This window comes from Astatotilapia calliptera, chromosome 9, assembly GCF_900246225.1.
Source record: "Astatotilapia calliptera chromosome 9, fAstCal1.2, whole genome shotgun sequence".
NCBI classification, from domain to species: Eukaryota; Metazoa; Chordata; class Actinopteri; order Cichliformes; family Cichlidae; genus Astatotilapia; species Astatotilapia calliptera.
In genome coordinates, this window is record NC_039310.1 from 23,653,489 (window position 1) to 23,669,741 (window position 16,253).

Here is a 16,253-nt window from a genome sequence, read left to right on the forward strand (position 1 = left end):
TGTAAATAATCTTTATTTATCTTATACTGGGTCTTGTTGCCGCCCTTAGTTCCTCTCCCTTAAGCCATCTTTATCCTAATTGGGTGCTCCACACAAACAGACGGTTTAAACAGCATGTGCTCACAGGATATCATCATACATACATGTCCAACAGTAAAAAATGATTTAGAGCTGTATGAAGTATTATGGAGCGGTATTTCACTCATCTGCCTTCACACAGATGAACTCGAGTATCCTAATTTAGCCCTTAATCCACAGGGTTTAATTTCATGTTGGCCCACACTCGGAAGCTATAACAGCCTCAACTCTTCTAGGAAGGCTTTTTTACAAGATTTAGAAGTGTGCTCATAGGAATTTTTAACCATTTTTCCAGAAGTGCACTTGTGAGGTCAGACACTGATGTTGGATGAGGAGGCCTGGCTCGCAATTCCCACCCTGATTCATTCCAAAGGTGTTCTGTTGGGTTGAGGTCAGGTCTTTGTGCAGGCCAGTCAAGTTCTTCTAGACCCAACTCACAAATCCATTTCCATGTCCTGCTTTATGTACTGATCCACTCTACTCATCCCCAAACTGTTCCCACAAAGTTGGGAAACATAAAATTATCTAAGATTTCTTGGTATGCTGAAGCATTAACAGTTCCTTTCACTTGAACTGAGGAGCCAAGCCCAACGCCTGAACCCACACCATAATCCGGCACCACAGTACCACGCTGGAATTCACTGGGCCCCTGAGACCAACCCATTCTGCCACAAATAATTGTAGAAGCAGTCTGCATGCCTAGACTCTTGTTTGTTTGTTTTTTAAACCTGTGGCAATGGAAGTGATTGGAACACCTGGATTTGATGATTTGGATAGGTGAGTCAATACTTTTGGCAATACAGTGTATGTTGTCCTGATTATTTGAAACAGAACAGTATATACATGACAGAAAATACCATATGATAATAGGTCCACTTGGGGTTACCACAATGGAGCACCTTTCTCCATTTCACCCTATACCTAGTATCCTCCTCTGTCACACCAACCCTCCTAATGTCCTCCTTCACTACATCCACAAATCTTCTTCTTTTCCTTCTTTCTGGCACTTCCATATTCAACATCCTTCATCCAATAGATCCACTATCCTTCCTTGCACAAACCACCTCAAGCTTGCCTCTTTAACTTTGTCACAAAACTGCCCAACCTGAGCTGTCCCTCTGATCTACTCATTCCCAATTCTGTCCACTGTGGTCATAAATGCTTTAAAATTTTGTTAGGACAGGGAGAACACAGGAGGGTCTTGCCCACGTTCAGGCGCAGGCACCCCTTGTTGAGCCAACCACTCAGACTTTGTGCATTTAAATGACAAAATATATCCTTTATCCTTCACATCTGAATATTGTCTCATTTCTGAAAGCAGTTTGTCTGGGCAGCAGTGAGACAAAGTCATTAATTTACCAGTGAAAAATAAATGGTGAAGTCAAACTCTCCTCTTAAATTGTGTCTGTACTACATGAAGTTCAGTGTCGTTTCAAACTTTTTAATAGGTAACAGTTTGTGTGATTTTATACAGGAATAATGATCACAAAGTCAAGCTCCAAGTCTGGTTTGAGCTTAGACAGGTTTAAAGTCGACAAACTCTTAACTGGACTTACATTGTCACAAACTGAAAGCAGGGACTCAAGCGCAGAGCAGGTTGACGTATCAGAACACGATTTATTTACACACCAGTGCAATACTATATACAGTGATGGGAAAAGTCCAGGGTTCCAGGGGATTAGGGGAAGGCTCTCTCTTTCTCTCTCACGCTCGCTCACGTCCTCACATCCGACTCACACACGTCCGTACCGCGGGGAGGTCACAGGTCCGGGAAGATAAACTGGAATAGGGAAGGGAGAAATCACTCACAAATCACGAAGGTAGGGCATAAAGGTATAAGACCAAAAGAAAGACTAACGTCAGTAGCTCAATCATCCAGCGATGAGAGGATCTGTGACCCAGCCTCAAATAGTAGATCGGTAATCAGCTGATCGCCAACAGCTGTGTGAGCCAAGGGTGGGAGCCAGCTGTGAGCTCCGCTCAGGCAGAGAGGTAGGGGAGAGAGAGAAAAAGCAAAAACACAAGTGTAGCCTTGTGAGGCCGGCTGGGCAGGCACAGGGACCATGACATACATTTTTTTAGATTTCAGAATATATAAAAGTTTTAAATTAACCTCCTAGGACCTGGTGTCCACATATGTGGACATCACATTTTGGGTTATTTAGACCAAAATACTCAATTTTGCTCAATTTTGCCTGATATCCATTTACGAGGACATTATACTATCAAAATATTAAACGAATATCCTCATATGTGCCTCTTATTTTTCATAAAATCAAAAATAAGGTAAAAAAAAATATCTGGTAATTCTTTGTTTTTACATTTATCGGGCCCCAATATGCCCAAATATCAAAGAGAAATGAAAAATGCATGCCGTGGAAGAGTTTGGGTCTTAGGAGGTTAATCCAAAATGACGTCCTTCTGTGGTCATGAGCTACAGTAGAGAAAAACCAGATGCTTGCAGCTGTAATTATGTTGTACACATTTTGTGTTTCCACACGCATCTCCCACATTGCTCTCCCCCCACGCATGCACCCCCCTCTTTGTGAGTCATGAGTGCACCACAAGACACGATATGTCCTCAGTGTCTTTCCCCCTCCCACTACCCACCACCCCCACCCTCCCTCCGACCCTCCCTCAGCTGTTCCTGCGTCTGAAAGATGGATGAGTCAGCAGCAGAGTATACTTTGGCTTGTGCCAAGCCATCATCTTCCGCTCATCTCCCGTCTCGCCTCCTCTCAGCCGCCGTCCATCTCTACACGCATGCCCCTGCCACGAAAGGCTGTGATTCATGTGCTGTTCACTGTCTATACATAACAGACAACTTAGCAAAGAACCAGTTTTAAGTTATGTTTTCAGATGCTTTGTTAAAGAAATTATAAAAAAAATAATACATTATAATCTTCTTGTGACAAGCTGCTAGTAACAGAGTCTATGAAAAATGCCAAAGGTAACAGTTTGGCAGGCATTAAATAGTATTGTTGCAATAACATCAGCAATGTGATTCCCAAAGAACTATTAGCTTTAAAACTCGTGTCCTTAAAATATTTGAGGAAACTGAAAATAAGTGGCAACAGGTCCTATAGAGGGACAAATCCAAATGTGAGAATTGAATTGGTTCATGCTGTTCTGAGGCACTGTGCAGGGCAACTAGGAAGTGTGTTCCGGACTCTATTTCAACACTCAATTGACAATCACACCGTCCCCCAGCTGTGGAAACACTCGACAGTCATCCCCATCTCCAAAAGAAACAACCCAAAGTCTCTGAATGATCTTCGTCCTGTGGCCCTCACCTCCCTGGTGATGAAGGCCATGGAGAAGATCATAAAACAGCACATTGTAAGAACAACTGACCCCCTGATGGACCCATTCCAGTTTGCTTACCGTGCACACAGAGGTGTCGATGATGCAAAAATCTTCATCTTGGACCCCATCCACAAACATCTGGAGCTCCCTGACTCCTCCGACAGACTTCTGTTTGCTGATTTCTCATCAGCGTTCAACACTCTGCAGCCTCATATCCTGGCCACTAAGCTTTCCACCCAATTTCACCGGAATGATCAGCTAATACTGTGGATATTGGACTTTTTGACCAACAGGACTCAGAAAGTTCGGGTGAACAACTCTCTTTCTGGTCTCCGTTCCATCTCCACTGGCTCCCCCCAGGGCTGTGGGCTCTCCCCCCTGCTTTTCATCCTCTCCACTGATGACTGCAGATCCACACAGCCCAACTGTCAGCTGGTTCAATATGCTCACAACACAGTTCTCCTGTCACTGCTGTCAGGCCCCTCACAACACCATGGGCCCGCTCTGCAGGAGTTTGTAGAGTGGTGTGACAGCTCCAAACTTGAACTGAACGTGAGCAAAACCAAAGAGATGGTGGTGACCTTCTCCAGTAGGCAGAGGGATCTGGCTGCTTCAGTCACCACCACCATCCACGGGAAGCCAGTGGAGGTAGTTGAGGAGTACAAATACCTGGGAACCATCTTTCACAACCTCCTGAAATTCTCTGCCAACACAGAGGAGATTCTCAGGAGGTGCCACCAATGGCTATACCTCCTTAGGAAACTCAACTCCTTTGGAGTCAGCACACCCATCAAGACGACTTTTTACTATGCCTTCCTGGAAAGCATCATGACCTTCTCCATCACCTGCTGGCTCCACTCCCTCAGCGTTCAGAACAGGAACAGACTGCAGCACACTGCATCAGTGTGCTCTAAAATCATTGGCCTGCCTGTCAGAGCCCAAAGACAGGTAGCCAAAATCATCAATGACCATTTCAATGGCTCCCCTCTGGGCGACTCCTCCGCTGCATTTCCTGCAGGACTGAGAGGAGGAGAGCCACCTTTGTCCCCAAAGCCACTCTGCTTTTTAACTCCAGCCGATAAGACCATCTCCCACACCAGAAACATAAACTACTCTAGACTCTTTTTATACTACCGACACTTTATTCACTTTTAGTCACTGTTATATGTTAATTGCCCCTTGGGGATAAATAAAGTATTTCTGATTCTGATTCAGGAAGAAGTCAGGAGAGAGGGTAATGAGGGAAATGGAAACACCTAGGGAGACACAGCTGACACAAATGAACATGACGCCACCCGGGAAGTAAAACAAAACACCTTGAATGCAAGAGTTTCAAAATAAAACAGGAAACATGGAGAGACGTAGACATGATAACACAAGCTTGACAACATGAAACACAAAGACAAGAAATACATGACAGACTAACACAGGCAACAGGAAAAGACTCACAAACACAGAGACATAGGTGCAACATAACCTAGACTAAAACTCAACTAAACTCTAACTAATAATAACACAAGAACCTGTTATCACAACTTAATATAATTCCAATGAGACACGAGGAATCAAAAATACAAAATAAACTCAAAATGCTGGGTCACACACTCAGCCCCTGACAATAGCTTTCTACTGTTGCTAACAATAAGAATAAACAAACAGGAAAGAAAGAAAATATGAGTACCTGAAACCACGATGAAAAAAATATAATAACACTGTAGGTAGAAGTGTTAAAAAAAGAATCTAGGTACAGAAAAGCTCATTATCTCAACATGTGCATTCAATATTTTTTATGTTATCCTCGGATGACTCAAACTGCTTTCTAACCATAATTAATATTAAATGGAGCATCAAGTTCCATTTATCCAGTATCAGCACATCACAGGTTATTTATCATAATTAGTTCTTTTCTGCTCTAATGTTTCTCAATTTTAGTTCCCTGTAGCAGCCTGTATTGATCTTGTATTTATTAGAAAGGCTCTGCAAATGCTCTTTAAAGAGCAGTCAATGCTTAGCCTTTTGCACTGATATCTGACTGCATCTCGTCTTATGGGATGTTCAAAACTGTTGTAGTCTAAAGTCAGCCCTCATTTCTTCTATATTTTGCTTCCATACAGCCAGAGTTCTCCATCCTTTGTGAACATAAAAGTTTCTATGCACATTGGCTTTCTCTCACTTTTAGTCCAGTGCTTGCAACGGATCATTTCAGAGGATTTTTGTTTTGTTTACTAAGCCACTTAACCTTGACCTATGAATCATTCAAGCATAATAAATGCACCGAACTAAAGAGATGAACCTGTGTCGTGTCTACACATAACAGTCAACTTAGCAAATAACTTTTAATGGTATCTTAAGGCACTTTGTTACCAGCAGCCTGTCACAAAGACACATGATTTAGTCCCATTTCTTCAGTTGAATCTATGAAAAATGCCTAAGATAACACAACTGGAAAGGCAGTATTTTTGCACGAGGTGATAAAGAGTTACTAGCTGAAAACCTTGTGCATTTTTGCATGGTGCACAGCATATCCCTAAAAACTGTAAAATAAATAAATAAATAAGTAAATTGGACAGTTTAGTTTAGGACAAAAGAAGAAGTGGGAGGCCTAAAAAATATCTACAGCAGATCTGAAAGTATCAGAAAGTCATGTCCTTAAGAAATCCACTAAAGACCTCAAAGGGCCTGATTGTTGCATCTGGCCTTTCAGCTGATCCATCTGCTGTTTACTGAAGACTCATCAGAAATAGTCTCAGTAGTAGGTTGGCCCAAGAGTTAAGAAGCCATTCTTAAGGAAGAAAAGCTCGAGATATATAAAATTACAAAAGAACTGGACTGAAAATATTATGTTGTTATGGATCTTATTGTGAGATTTTCGGTTCAGATCATTGTCAGTGTGCACAAAGGAAGTCAGGAGAGACGTATCATCGGTAACCATGAGTGTGTACATCCTATAAAACATGGTGGAGACTCTGTCCTGGTTTGGGGCTGTATTTTAATAAGTGGTGTTGGGGGATTTTGTCAAAACTGAATTTTAAACACACCAAAGCACTGCCAAATTTTTTGATTCCCCATGTAATATCATCTGGAAAGCATTTAACTGCAATGGCTTCATTTTCCTGCAAGACAATGATCCCAAACACACTGCCATTGCAGTAAAAGCAGACCTTGGTGGAAAAAACAGACAATAGAACACTATTAGTCATTGACTGACCTCCCCAGAGGCCAGACCTCAAAATTAAAGCAGTATAGGATCATCTTGACAGAGAACAGAACAGAAGGCAGAGGACATCCAAGAACCATTCCTGAAGACTCATTACAATTGTACATAATCTGTTTAGCCTTATATACTGTATTTGCATGTGCATGTGCATATACACACTTGATATTTCATTGAATGCTATGATTTTATGTTGCTTTAAACTAGTGCTGTCAAAATTATCGTGTTAATTGTTAAGATCAACGCGAAATGTTTAATGCATTAAAAAAATTTAACGCTGATTTTGTTTTTTTTATTAATTTCCTGTAATCTAAGACCTTTAAATTCATGAGCACCTCTGGAGGAGGGGGCAACAGTGTGCTATGCTGGCGTTTGGCCTGACAGAAATGATTAGAAGAAGAAGAAGTGACACCATGCTACTATCTAGCTAACACTAGCTAACACACGCAAGCATGGACGAGGGCGGACTTTTGGGTGGAAAGTTTCTCTTTAAGAAGTTGCCTGATGGCTTGTTGGACAAAACGAGAGTAAGATGCACAATTTGCAACGCTGAATTCAAGTACCACAGAAGCAGTTCATCACTGGCGTATCACCTGAGAGCAAAACACCCAACTGAATCCACCTCTACGGGACCTCGCCAGTCTACGCTTCAGGAGTATGGTGCTTGTGGACGAATAACAAAAAATGTGAGAGAAAAGGTAACCAATTCCTTGGTTGTTTGGATAGCTAAAAACTGCCGACCAGTTAACATAGTAGAAGATGATGGACTGAGAGAAGTCATTCGTGCTGCATCAGGAGATGAGTGTTACAATCTGCCCTCGAGAGGAACCATTGTGTCGAGACTGCACACTTTGTATGGGGACCAGAGGGCTCAGCAGTCCAGCAAGCTTGTGCAAGTAAGGAATGTCGCTCTCACCGGAGACCACTGGACTTCGGTGAACAACGATAATTACTTAAAATATAAAGAATAAAAAAATGTAATTGGAGCCAGGCTATTAATAAAGTAATTGAGATTAATCGCAATTAATAACAGAAAATTGTGAGATTAGTTAGTTAATTTTTTTAAATCTATTGACAGCACTACTTTAAACAGTATTAACAGAGCAGGTTTTCCCTTTGGCTTGGGTATGAAATAATTTCACCTTGGCGGATAATTATCTCAGAATAGGAAAATAACAGCACTCAGTTTTTCTTCAGGGGTCTGGAGTCAGCATTTGATATAATCTTCTGTGTCCTGCTTCGTGTAGAGAATGTCCATTGATCTTCATCCAAAAAGACCACAATGAGCCATAAAAGCATTTCAGGGCAGTCGCCAAGAAGCACATACTCTAAAGTGGTTATGATGCACAAGGTCGTTAAATGCTGGACTTTCTCCAACTGTATGTCTGCACAAAGAATAAGCAAATCAATCTGAGACAGGCATGATTATAAGCAGAAATGCATCACGGGACTGTCTTCCTGTAGGATCTGAAGCATTGTAGTGGAAACAGAGGAGAACGCACAGTTAATTTTCATATAAATATTTATTGCAGAGGAGGTATCTTTTATGTACATGCTATCACAATATAACACAATATAAATCTACCAAATATTCCCATATATTGATGCTATAAGCTTGTCATAGAGCAATAGTTATAACAAGCACAATACAGTGGGTTAGAGACAGTATCACTCACTATACAACTTGTAACAGTCCATAAAAGATCAATTTTTTCTTTTCTTTCTTTTTTTTTTTGTTCTATCAAGGGCAGTGAAACATCGGTCCTACTAATTTCTTGAATTCATGCAGAAGCCACAAGAGCAAGATTTACGACGTTACAGCGTTGAGTAGTAGTAGTAGTAGCGATAGTAGTAGTTGTATTTGCCTTTGTGTGACTTTGTTTGGTCACAAGAAATAGAAGTCAGGTTTAAATGAAAGCAGCTAACCAACAAAAATGCACCATGGTAGAGACGACCCAATTGGAGGACAAAGAAGCTACGGGACACGGCGTGGTACAAGAACAATGATCTTGGATTTTCACACCCGAGTAAATGGCTGAGGTTCAAATACTCACAGACTCATTGATGAATTCCAGAGAGACGGACAGTAACAAACACTTGGTTATGTATCACACTGTTTAATACGCATACAGCTATGGACTGGCAGAACTGAGAATTCCTGCAGCAAGCACGCTATTGTAAATTAAAAAAGTAGACTCAAAGTTACATAAAACAGTGACTTCATTTAGTGCTGGGATGTTGCACTGTCATTTTTTGGGGTTTAGTTTTAAAATCAACATAAATGACACCATAAAAATTCCTTCTGTTGTTAAAAATGCTAACATATTGCTTGTTTTTGGTTCTTTTTCTTTTTGGGATTAAATTCAACCAAAATCATGGAGCCTCTATTCGCTCCATTTCACTTTGAAATATGAAAACAAACACATCTTTCCATTTTGAAATAACTTTCCTACAGTGACAGTAAAAGAGGCAGCAGGTTATTCTTCTCCCGAGTTCAGTGAAAATGGCAGTGACTCCAAAGTTAGGTTTAAATAAAGAAGGGGCTTTTCAAATGTCGCTGTACTCATGCAATAAAATCCTGACTCAGATGATAGATGACGCTTAACATCTGGTTCATAAAGATCACAAGGATCCATCAAAGGATTGCAATCAATCAGTGCTCTCTGACACCTCCCACAGGCTGGAGGTGGAGGTAATTCTCAGAAAATGATATCAGTTGCTGGATTGTTTTCATTTGAGTTGTGCCAAAGAAATTTAGTAATTCAAGAAAACTCACCGATGGGTACTGGCCTGAATCATAGTCATTACCAACCCCTAATGGGTTCTGAGGAAATTGACATGAAGACAGACAATTACAATCAGTAATTCTCACAAGATACCACAATGCACTGTGGATGCTTTACTGACACACAACTGCAAATATAAACGCGGGTATTTTTTTCACTTTGATAGTTTATGGTGACTATTTAGACATTTTGATACAAAACACGGCACATCTCAAAACCTTTAAAAGATTTAGTCAGATTATTATTTGATAACTACCATGCTAAGTTTAATTATGAACTTATTAGGTTGATAAACAAATGGGGGTTCAGTCTGATTTGTATTTAAGTTGAAATGACGCCTAATATGGAGATGCAAAGAAAAACTGCAGCAGTGCTTAACCTTTAAATATAAAAGGTCACACTATTGTCAGTATTTCACATCATTCAATGACAGTTCCTTTATCCAGTTAATAAAAACTTGGATTTTATTTTGGAAGTTATGGCCACTGTTTCTATCATTTAGATAGGATCATACTTGATGAACCTTCATTCATCCCTGTCTGTGTCCAGAGTTTCCTACATTGCAGATATCAGACTTGATGCTTAATCTGCACTAGACCATAAACTTTGAAACACTATATAAGTAAATAAAAGATGGATGTGAACAACATGACATCACTGATGAAGAGTTGAGTTTGGCATTTCGGCTGCTGTTGGGATTTCTTCTATTTTTTGGAGCCAGAAAGAACCACATGTGGAAGTGAGGATGAAGGTATAAGTCATCAACTTACCTTAACTAACCCAACCTGGTACTAGTGAGCAAAGTCCTGGAAATATTCTTCAGAGACTTTGGTTCATAGTGGCATGATCACACAGTTGCTGTAGATCCATAATGTGAATCTCACCACTGGAAGGTGCGCTATTGGATTAAGGTTTGGTGGAGGCCATTTGAGTACAGTGAACTTAACGTAATGTTCAAGAAACCATTTGAGATGATTTGAGGTTTGCGTTAGCCTACGGGGAGCAGCTATCGGACAATGGGTACGCTGTGATCATAAAAGGATCAGCAACAATACTGGGGTAGGCTGTGGCATTTAAACGGTGATGAATTTGTATTAGAGGCCTACATCCCCCAAGCTATTACAACACCACCAGCATCACCCTGAACCACTGATACAGAGTTGAACCATGCTTTTGTGTTGTTAACTCCAGCTTCTAACTCTACCATGCAAATGTTGGAGCAGAAATTGAGGCTTCTTAGACCAGAGGGAATATTTTTCCAGTCTTCTATTGTCCAGTTCTGGTGAGTCAATGTGAAATAGGCTCAGTTTCTTGTTCTTAGCTGACAGAAATAGCATCTAGGACAGGCTTCTCCAGCTATAGGTCATCGGCTTCAAGGTTAAGAGATGCTCTTCTGCATACGTTGCTTGTAACAAGTGGTTATAAGTATTTTTCTTTCTTTCCTATCAATTCCAAGTAGTTTGGCCATTCTCCTCCGACTTCTCACATCAAAAATGTCATTTTTGCCCAGAGAACTGCCATTCACCGGATATTTTTCTCTGTTTTTGGACCATTCTCTGTAAACTCTAGAGTGGGAATGTGAGAAAATATAAACAAATCAGCAGTTTCTGAAATATTCATCCCAGCTCATCTGACAACCACAATCATACTACGTTCAGTCACTTAAATCACAGATTTTTCCCATTCTAAACTTCCCTATTAGCAGGTCTTTTTGACCATGACCATGTGACTGACTAAGTCAAGATTTGCGCTAATGAACAGTGAACAGTTGAGTGTAAACAAAAACATACCAGCACTCACACTCATTACAACTGTTGTACAGACCTCTTGCATAGACTCTTAGTACATTGAAATGCATCATAATCTATAATATTTGTCAGATCACTCGCACACTGTAAAGTTGGGCATTTTCAATATTCTCAAGGGATTGACTGACTTAAACATAGTGGGCTCAAGTGCAGTGTAGCACACAAGTGTAGCTAACAAAGTCATCTATCGCTGTAAGATCCAGAAAAAGTAGCTATGTCTATGAAAAACGAGGTCCCAGAGGCACAGCAGCATTTCAGGCAGCTCATTTCTTTAACTAAAGGTTACTTTCTGTTGCTACAGCATGGATCTCCACATTTTCGATATTTATGCTAACTGCCCTTGCTGACATGACCCAAAAGCGATTAGTGTCTCCTTCATTTTCAAACAGGGTGTCTTTTGCTTTTAGGCCATTACATTAGACTATAATCTACAGATGCATAGCATGTTAATTTGTTTAATTTTGATGGATGATTATCCAGACTAAGTAATAACTTCCAGACAGTTTTAGCTAAGCCAGAAGTCTCCTTAAAAACCTGTGGGACTATCTGGCAAATTTTAGTGGCCACAACTACTAGACAGAACCCAAGTTTTAATTACCCAGAATGCTTCTGTTATTGTGTAAGAGAAGTTGCTTTCCTTTTTTTTACGTTGAGGCAGTAGGATGGTAAACACAAAGGCAAGAACAGATCTTCTGCAAATTTTTCTGCATCTCATTTGTCCTTTAAATATTGCATCCTCAGGCACACACTTACTCACATTTGGTGCAAGACGAAGATCCAAGCTGGATTCATACACAAAGCTGGTGCAAATAACTTTTCCTTCACTACTTTTGACATATGTGAACATATCTGACACATTCACGTTAACGCTGCTCTCAAATATCACCCTTTAGCTTTTGAAACTATAAAACAGGGTCTCAAAAAAGTGAACTGAAAACAACATTATAGATTTGCCAACACATTAACTGTTTTAGTAGACAAACCGGTAGGCTTCATCTACTCTCGATACCTGGCTGTGCATGCTGTTTATATAATTCACCATCACAAAATGCTGAAGAAGAAGACACTCGCTTCTCTTCAGACTGATACAAGACAATGCTAGTTAGATAGGCACATACAGTACATCTCCGCAGACTTGGAAGCATTTTAATCTGCTGAGAACTACAATTAAATAGATCTAAACAAAAAACAAACAAACAAAACATGTCTGAGTTTGGTCAGTGTGTTATATCGTGTGTGATATCATGCCATGTGGTTGAAAATAAGAAGACAAAATGTACAAGTTGGACATAACCTGTCCTCAGTTCTTAATTTGTGAAATTGGCTAAAGTGCTATAGACTGATTTCTTTCCTACGCCAAGGACAAAAACTAATAAATTAACTTTAGAGCTTTGAGACCTGCATCCCTCTTTGCAACTGTTCACTTGTTCTTTGGCTTTCACTTTCCCTGTTATGCAATTCAACCTTAATTTTATACTTTCTTGTTTATACACATCAATATTTGTCTCTACAGTCTCGTCCAAGAACTAATCATAGCAAAAAAAAAGTAAGAACAGCTGACATGGTGAACATGGATGTTTAACATTGCTTATGAAGTGAAAAGACTGAATTAAAAGTTGCATAATTAGTCTACAATTTCTCTTCAGGAGTGCCCTGTAATAATCTGGAATGCTCATCATGACTTTTTTTTTTTTGTAGATTTCACTTTTTTCCAAAATAGATAAAACAGGAACAAAACCTTGGAAAGGAAGGCAACTTGTGGATCAACTTTGCTTCCAAGTCACCGTACTAATAGTAAAAGGTGATATTTAACGATTTCAAAGTGGAAAAAAAGTATACATCAATAATTATAATATATCAGTGGTCCATTAAGGTTGAGTGTCATGCTTTCTTGCTCGACGTACTATCCTCAAAGTCCCAGGGACAAACATCTGCCTTTTTAGCAGCACCTACAGGCCCCCCTTTAGGAGTTGGTTTGCTCTGTTTCACTGCAGAAGAACTTTTGTCTGTATCCGTTTTTTCCTCAAAATCCCACGGACAGACTTCCGCCTGCTTTTCTTTGGCTGCTCCAACATTAGCGCTTTTCCTTTTTTCTACCAGCAGCATTTCCTGGTGACTCTCTACATCCCACGGGCAGACCTCGGCCATTTTTTGCTGGCCGACATGTTTCTCTGAAGATTTACTCTTGTCCTTCACCTTTGTTCTGCTTTTCTCATCATCAGTGTCTTTTGATTTTTCTTGGTCAACTGTTCTTGTGAAAGGGGGCCCTTTCTTTTTAGAAGGGGACTCCTTGGTTTTGGGTGCTTGTGAGGGGCTGGGTATCCTCTCTGAATTTGGAGCAGCTGCACTGTTGTCGAATTCCCATGGACAGACGTCGACTTTTGATATTAGTGGCTGGAGTGATCCTTTAGGTGGATCTCTCACATCCATTGGAGAGGTTCCCTTTTTCTGCTTTGTCACGTCTGGTGAGTGAGCTGACTCTGTTGGTTTTTTCAGCTCTTCGAAGTCCCAGGGACAAACATCTGCCCGATGTGTTCTGGAGCTTTCAACTGAAGAGGGAGGCTGCTGGGCTTTAGACTGAGACATCGATTGCTTCGATGGTTCCGCTTGACTGGCTTGAATCTCACCTCTGTCTTCCCATGGGCACACCTCTGCTCGAATAGCCGATGACCTCTGAATCTCCTTTGGGTGCCTGCCACTGGATGGAGAATGATCAGAACCTTTCTGCTTCTGAGACTTGGCTCCTTTCGTGCTACCTCCATGAACAGTTGTGGTTTCCTTTGGTGCAATAGATACATGCTTTTGAACCTTATTTTCAGATGGAGTTGGGAGATCTTCCACCTCCCAGGGGCATACTTCTGAGAGATCATAGAGGTCTTTTCCCTTAATGGGGTCGGAGCAGATTGTCGGTTGGCTGCCACTAACTGGCTGTTTCATGATTATGCCTTTTGTGGTGCTTTGTTTGTACTCGACTGACTGGCTGATAATCATCTTGGGTTGGCATTCATTTTCTGGCTCTACATTTGCCTTTGTGTCTTTGCTCTTTGGCTGACTCTTCTTATTGCTTTCCTCTGTACCCTGGGTCTTTCCAGTCAAGCCCAAAGTCTTCTCTTTGGCACTAGCAATGACACTGAGGGACTTCTGCAGCATGGAGGCTCTAGGATGAATTGGTTTCTTGTCTGCAGAGAGATTATGGGCGCTTGCTGACTTGCATACCAAGGGAACTGATTCTGTAGATTCACTGGGGGCGTTTATGTTCTCACTGGATGTCTTCTTGACCAGCTTCTTGCCCATAAGTGTATCCAGGAGGGACCCTTCAGCTGTGTTCTCATCAATCTTATCATTTACAGTGCTGCTGGAGTCCTCATTCTGGTCCCGGACGTGATCATAGCTACTGTGTGACTTCTTCAGGGAGAACACCTTGTTCTTCAGTGTCTCTTCCTTCGCTGGTTTTGCTGGGTGAGTCGTATCCAAGGGGGTTTTCTTCAGCATGGAGATGCTGTTACGATTGCTGCCATGCTCTCCCGCCTCCTTCTCTTCACGGCTGCACTGGCGATGCACAGACTCGGGAATCTCTGTGATGCGCCTCATCAGCGAGCGACCTAACCCTTTCTTAGAGCTTCGCTTTTTCTGGAGATGAGGGTTGTTTGCTAGCATCTTCTTCCTTTTGTAAATCTCCAACTGGGAGTACAGTTTCTTCAGCTCTTCCTACACATCAATGATAAGACAGATACAAAGTTATAAGTCTTTTTTTAAAGACATTAACCTGGCTAAATAAAGAAAACAAACAAACAAAGGTCGCGCTCAAACACTGCTACAGAAAAGCACACAATCTGCTGCACAGAAAGCATGCAGTACTACCTAATGACACATGACTACAAACAGTTTTTAAATAATGCATTACAGAGTATCACATGCTGAAAAAAAGCAAAGACAGGACAGTTTAGGACAGCATCAAATAAGAAAACGGAGTGTCTTTTAGTGTTAGGTCTGAAACAGCCTCTAAGCTCAGATCCTGAATCAGTTGGATTTTAATCTGCATTTCCCTCCGTGACAGTGAATGCTCTCAAACACCGGATGTCACCATAAAACCCCCTCTTCTACATTATAGGCTTAAGGTACCCAAATATTTTGGTAGAGAGACTTCTTCAGCTCTAACAGACAAACAGATATCTCTGCTCACGTTGGCACGTTTTTCCCAAAGGCTGTCGCAAGACCTTATGCCACAGCCATTAATAGAATTGAGATGGCCCATTTCGTCTGGTGTCTGCAATAAAAAACTGCCATGGCTCAGTATTTTTGGAGGATTCAAAAGGTGCACAATGGAAATGTAAAAGTTGGTGGAAACACCCCTCACCCTGATGTCCTCAGGGTCCAGGCTGTGCTCGCTCCATGCTGACGTTATGCTGCTGTTGAGGTACGATCCAGAGCGACCCATGTCCAACTCGTCCTCATAGGCCTCAGACGCGATATCATCTCTCATGTGGGTGCCAGCAAACAGGAACTGATGGAGGGCGGTAAAATTGGTCAACACTGATTGTTTCCATTACATTTCTTAAGCAAGGAAAAGCAAACAATGCAGAAATCACAATATACATATATAGCTTACTTACTTAACCTAACATTATTTAAGAAGATGGAAACAGTTCTTTAGTGCATTACTATGTATTTACGTGTCTATATAGCAAATATAAAACATTATATTTTACTGATGAAAATAAAGACCACCATGAAAGATAATTAATAAAATAAAAAGTAAGAATAAAAACAACAATAATAACAATATCTTAAATTGGAAATGCCTAAATCCTGGACAGCATCGAATACCAAAGGAGCTAAATTACAAGTAAAGCAGCATGTAAGCACAGGCTACATATGAAAGGTGAAGCCAATGGAGAAGTGCTTTAAATCTGGGCCAGTGGGGGCAAGTTGAATGGCCAAGTTAAGGCAATTTACTCATATACAGTAGAACATTTAAATGAAACTTAAGTGCTGCACAGATTCTTCTTCTTCTTTCCTTCCCTTAGGGGTGTCCACAGGGAATTGTGGACCCTATTTCTA

The 16,253-nt window shown here is 40.9% G+C and overlaps 1 protein-coding gene and 1 long non-coding RNA gene across 4 annotated transcripts in view; both read right to left on the bottom strand.

Moving 5' to 3' along the window:
- Positions 1-1,675: 1,675 nt before the first annotated feature.
- On the bottom strand, positions 1,676-2,060 carry LOC113028713 (uncharacterized). The gene is made up of 2 exons (XR_003273261.1): positions 1,937-2,060; positions 1,676-1,858 (listed from the first exon to the last, which is right to left on the bottom strand). It is a non-coding gene; the product is annotated as an uncharacterized LOC113028713 (long non-coding RNA).
- An 8,894-nt stretch (positions 2,061-10,954) lies between these two features.
- gpr158a (G protein-coupled receptor 158a) overlaps positions 10,955-16,253 on the bottom strand; it is a 97,706-nt gene continuing 92,407 nt past the window's right edge. Inside the window, exons 10-12 of one of the 3 annotated variants that reach the window (XM_026180082.1) lie at positions 15,550-15,696; positions 15,376-15,459; positions 10,955-14,900 (exon numbers count right to left, since the gene is read on the bottom strand). In XM_026180082.1, the coding sequence (XP_026035867.1) occupies positions 13,074-14,900; positions 15,376-15,459; positions 15,550-15,696 (2,058 nt within the window). In that variant the 3' untranslated portion in view covers positions 10,955-13,073. Of the gene's footprint in view, positions 14,901-15,375; positions 15,697-16,253 lie in introns of all 3 variants that reach the window. The other 2 variants (XM_026180083.1, XM_026180081.1) reach the window with 2 other exon arrangements.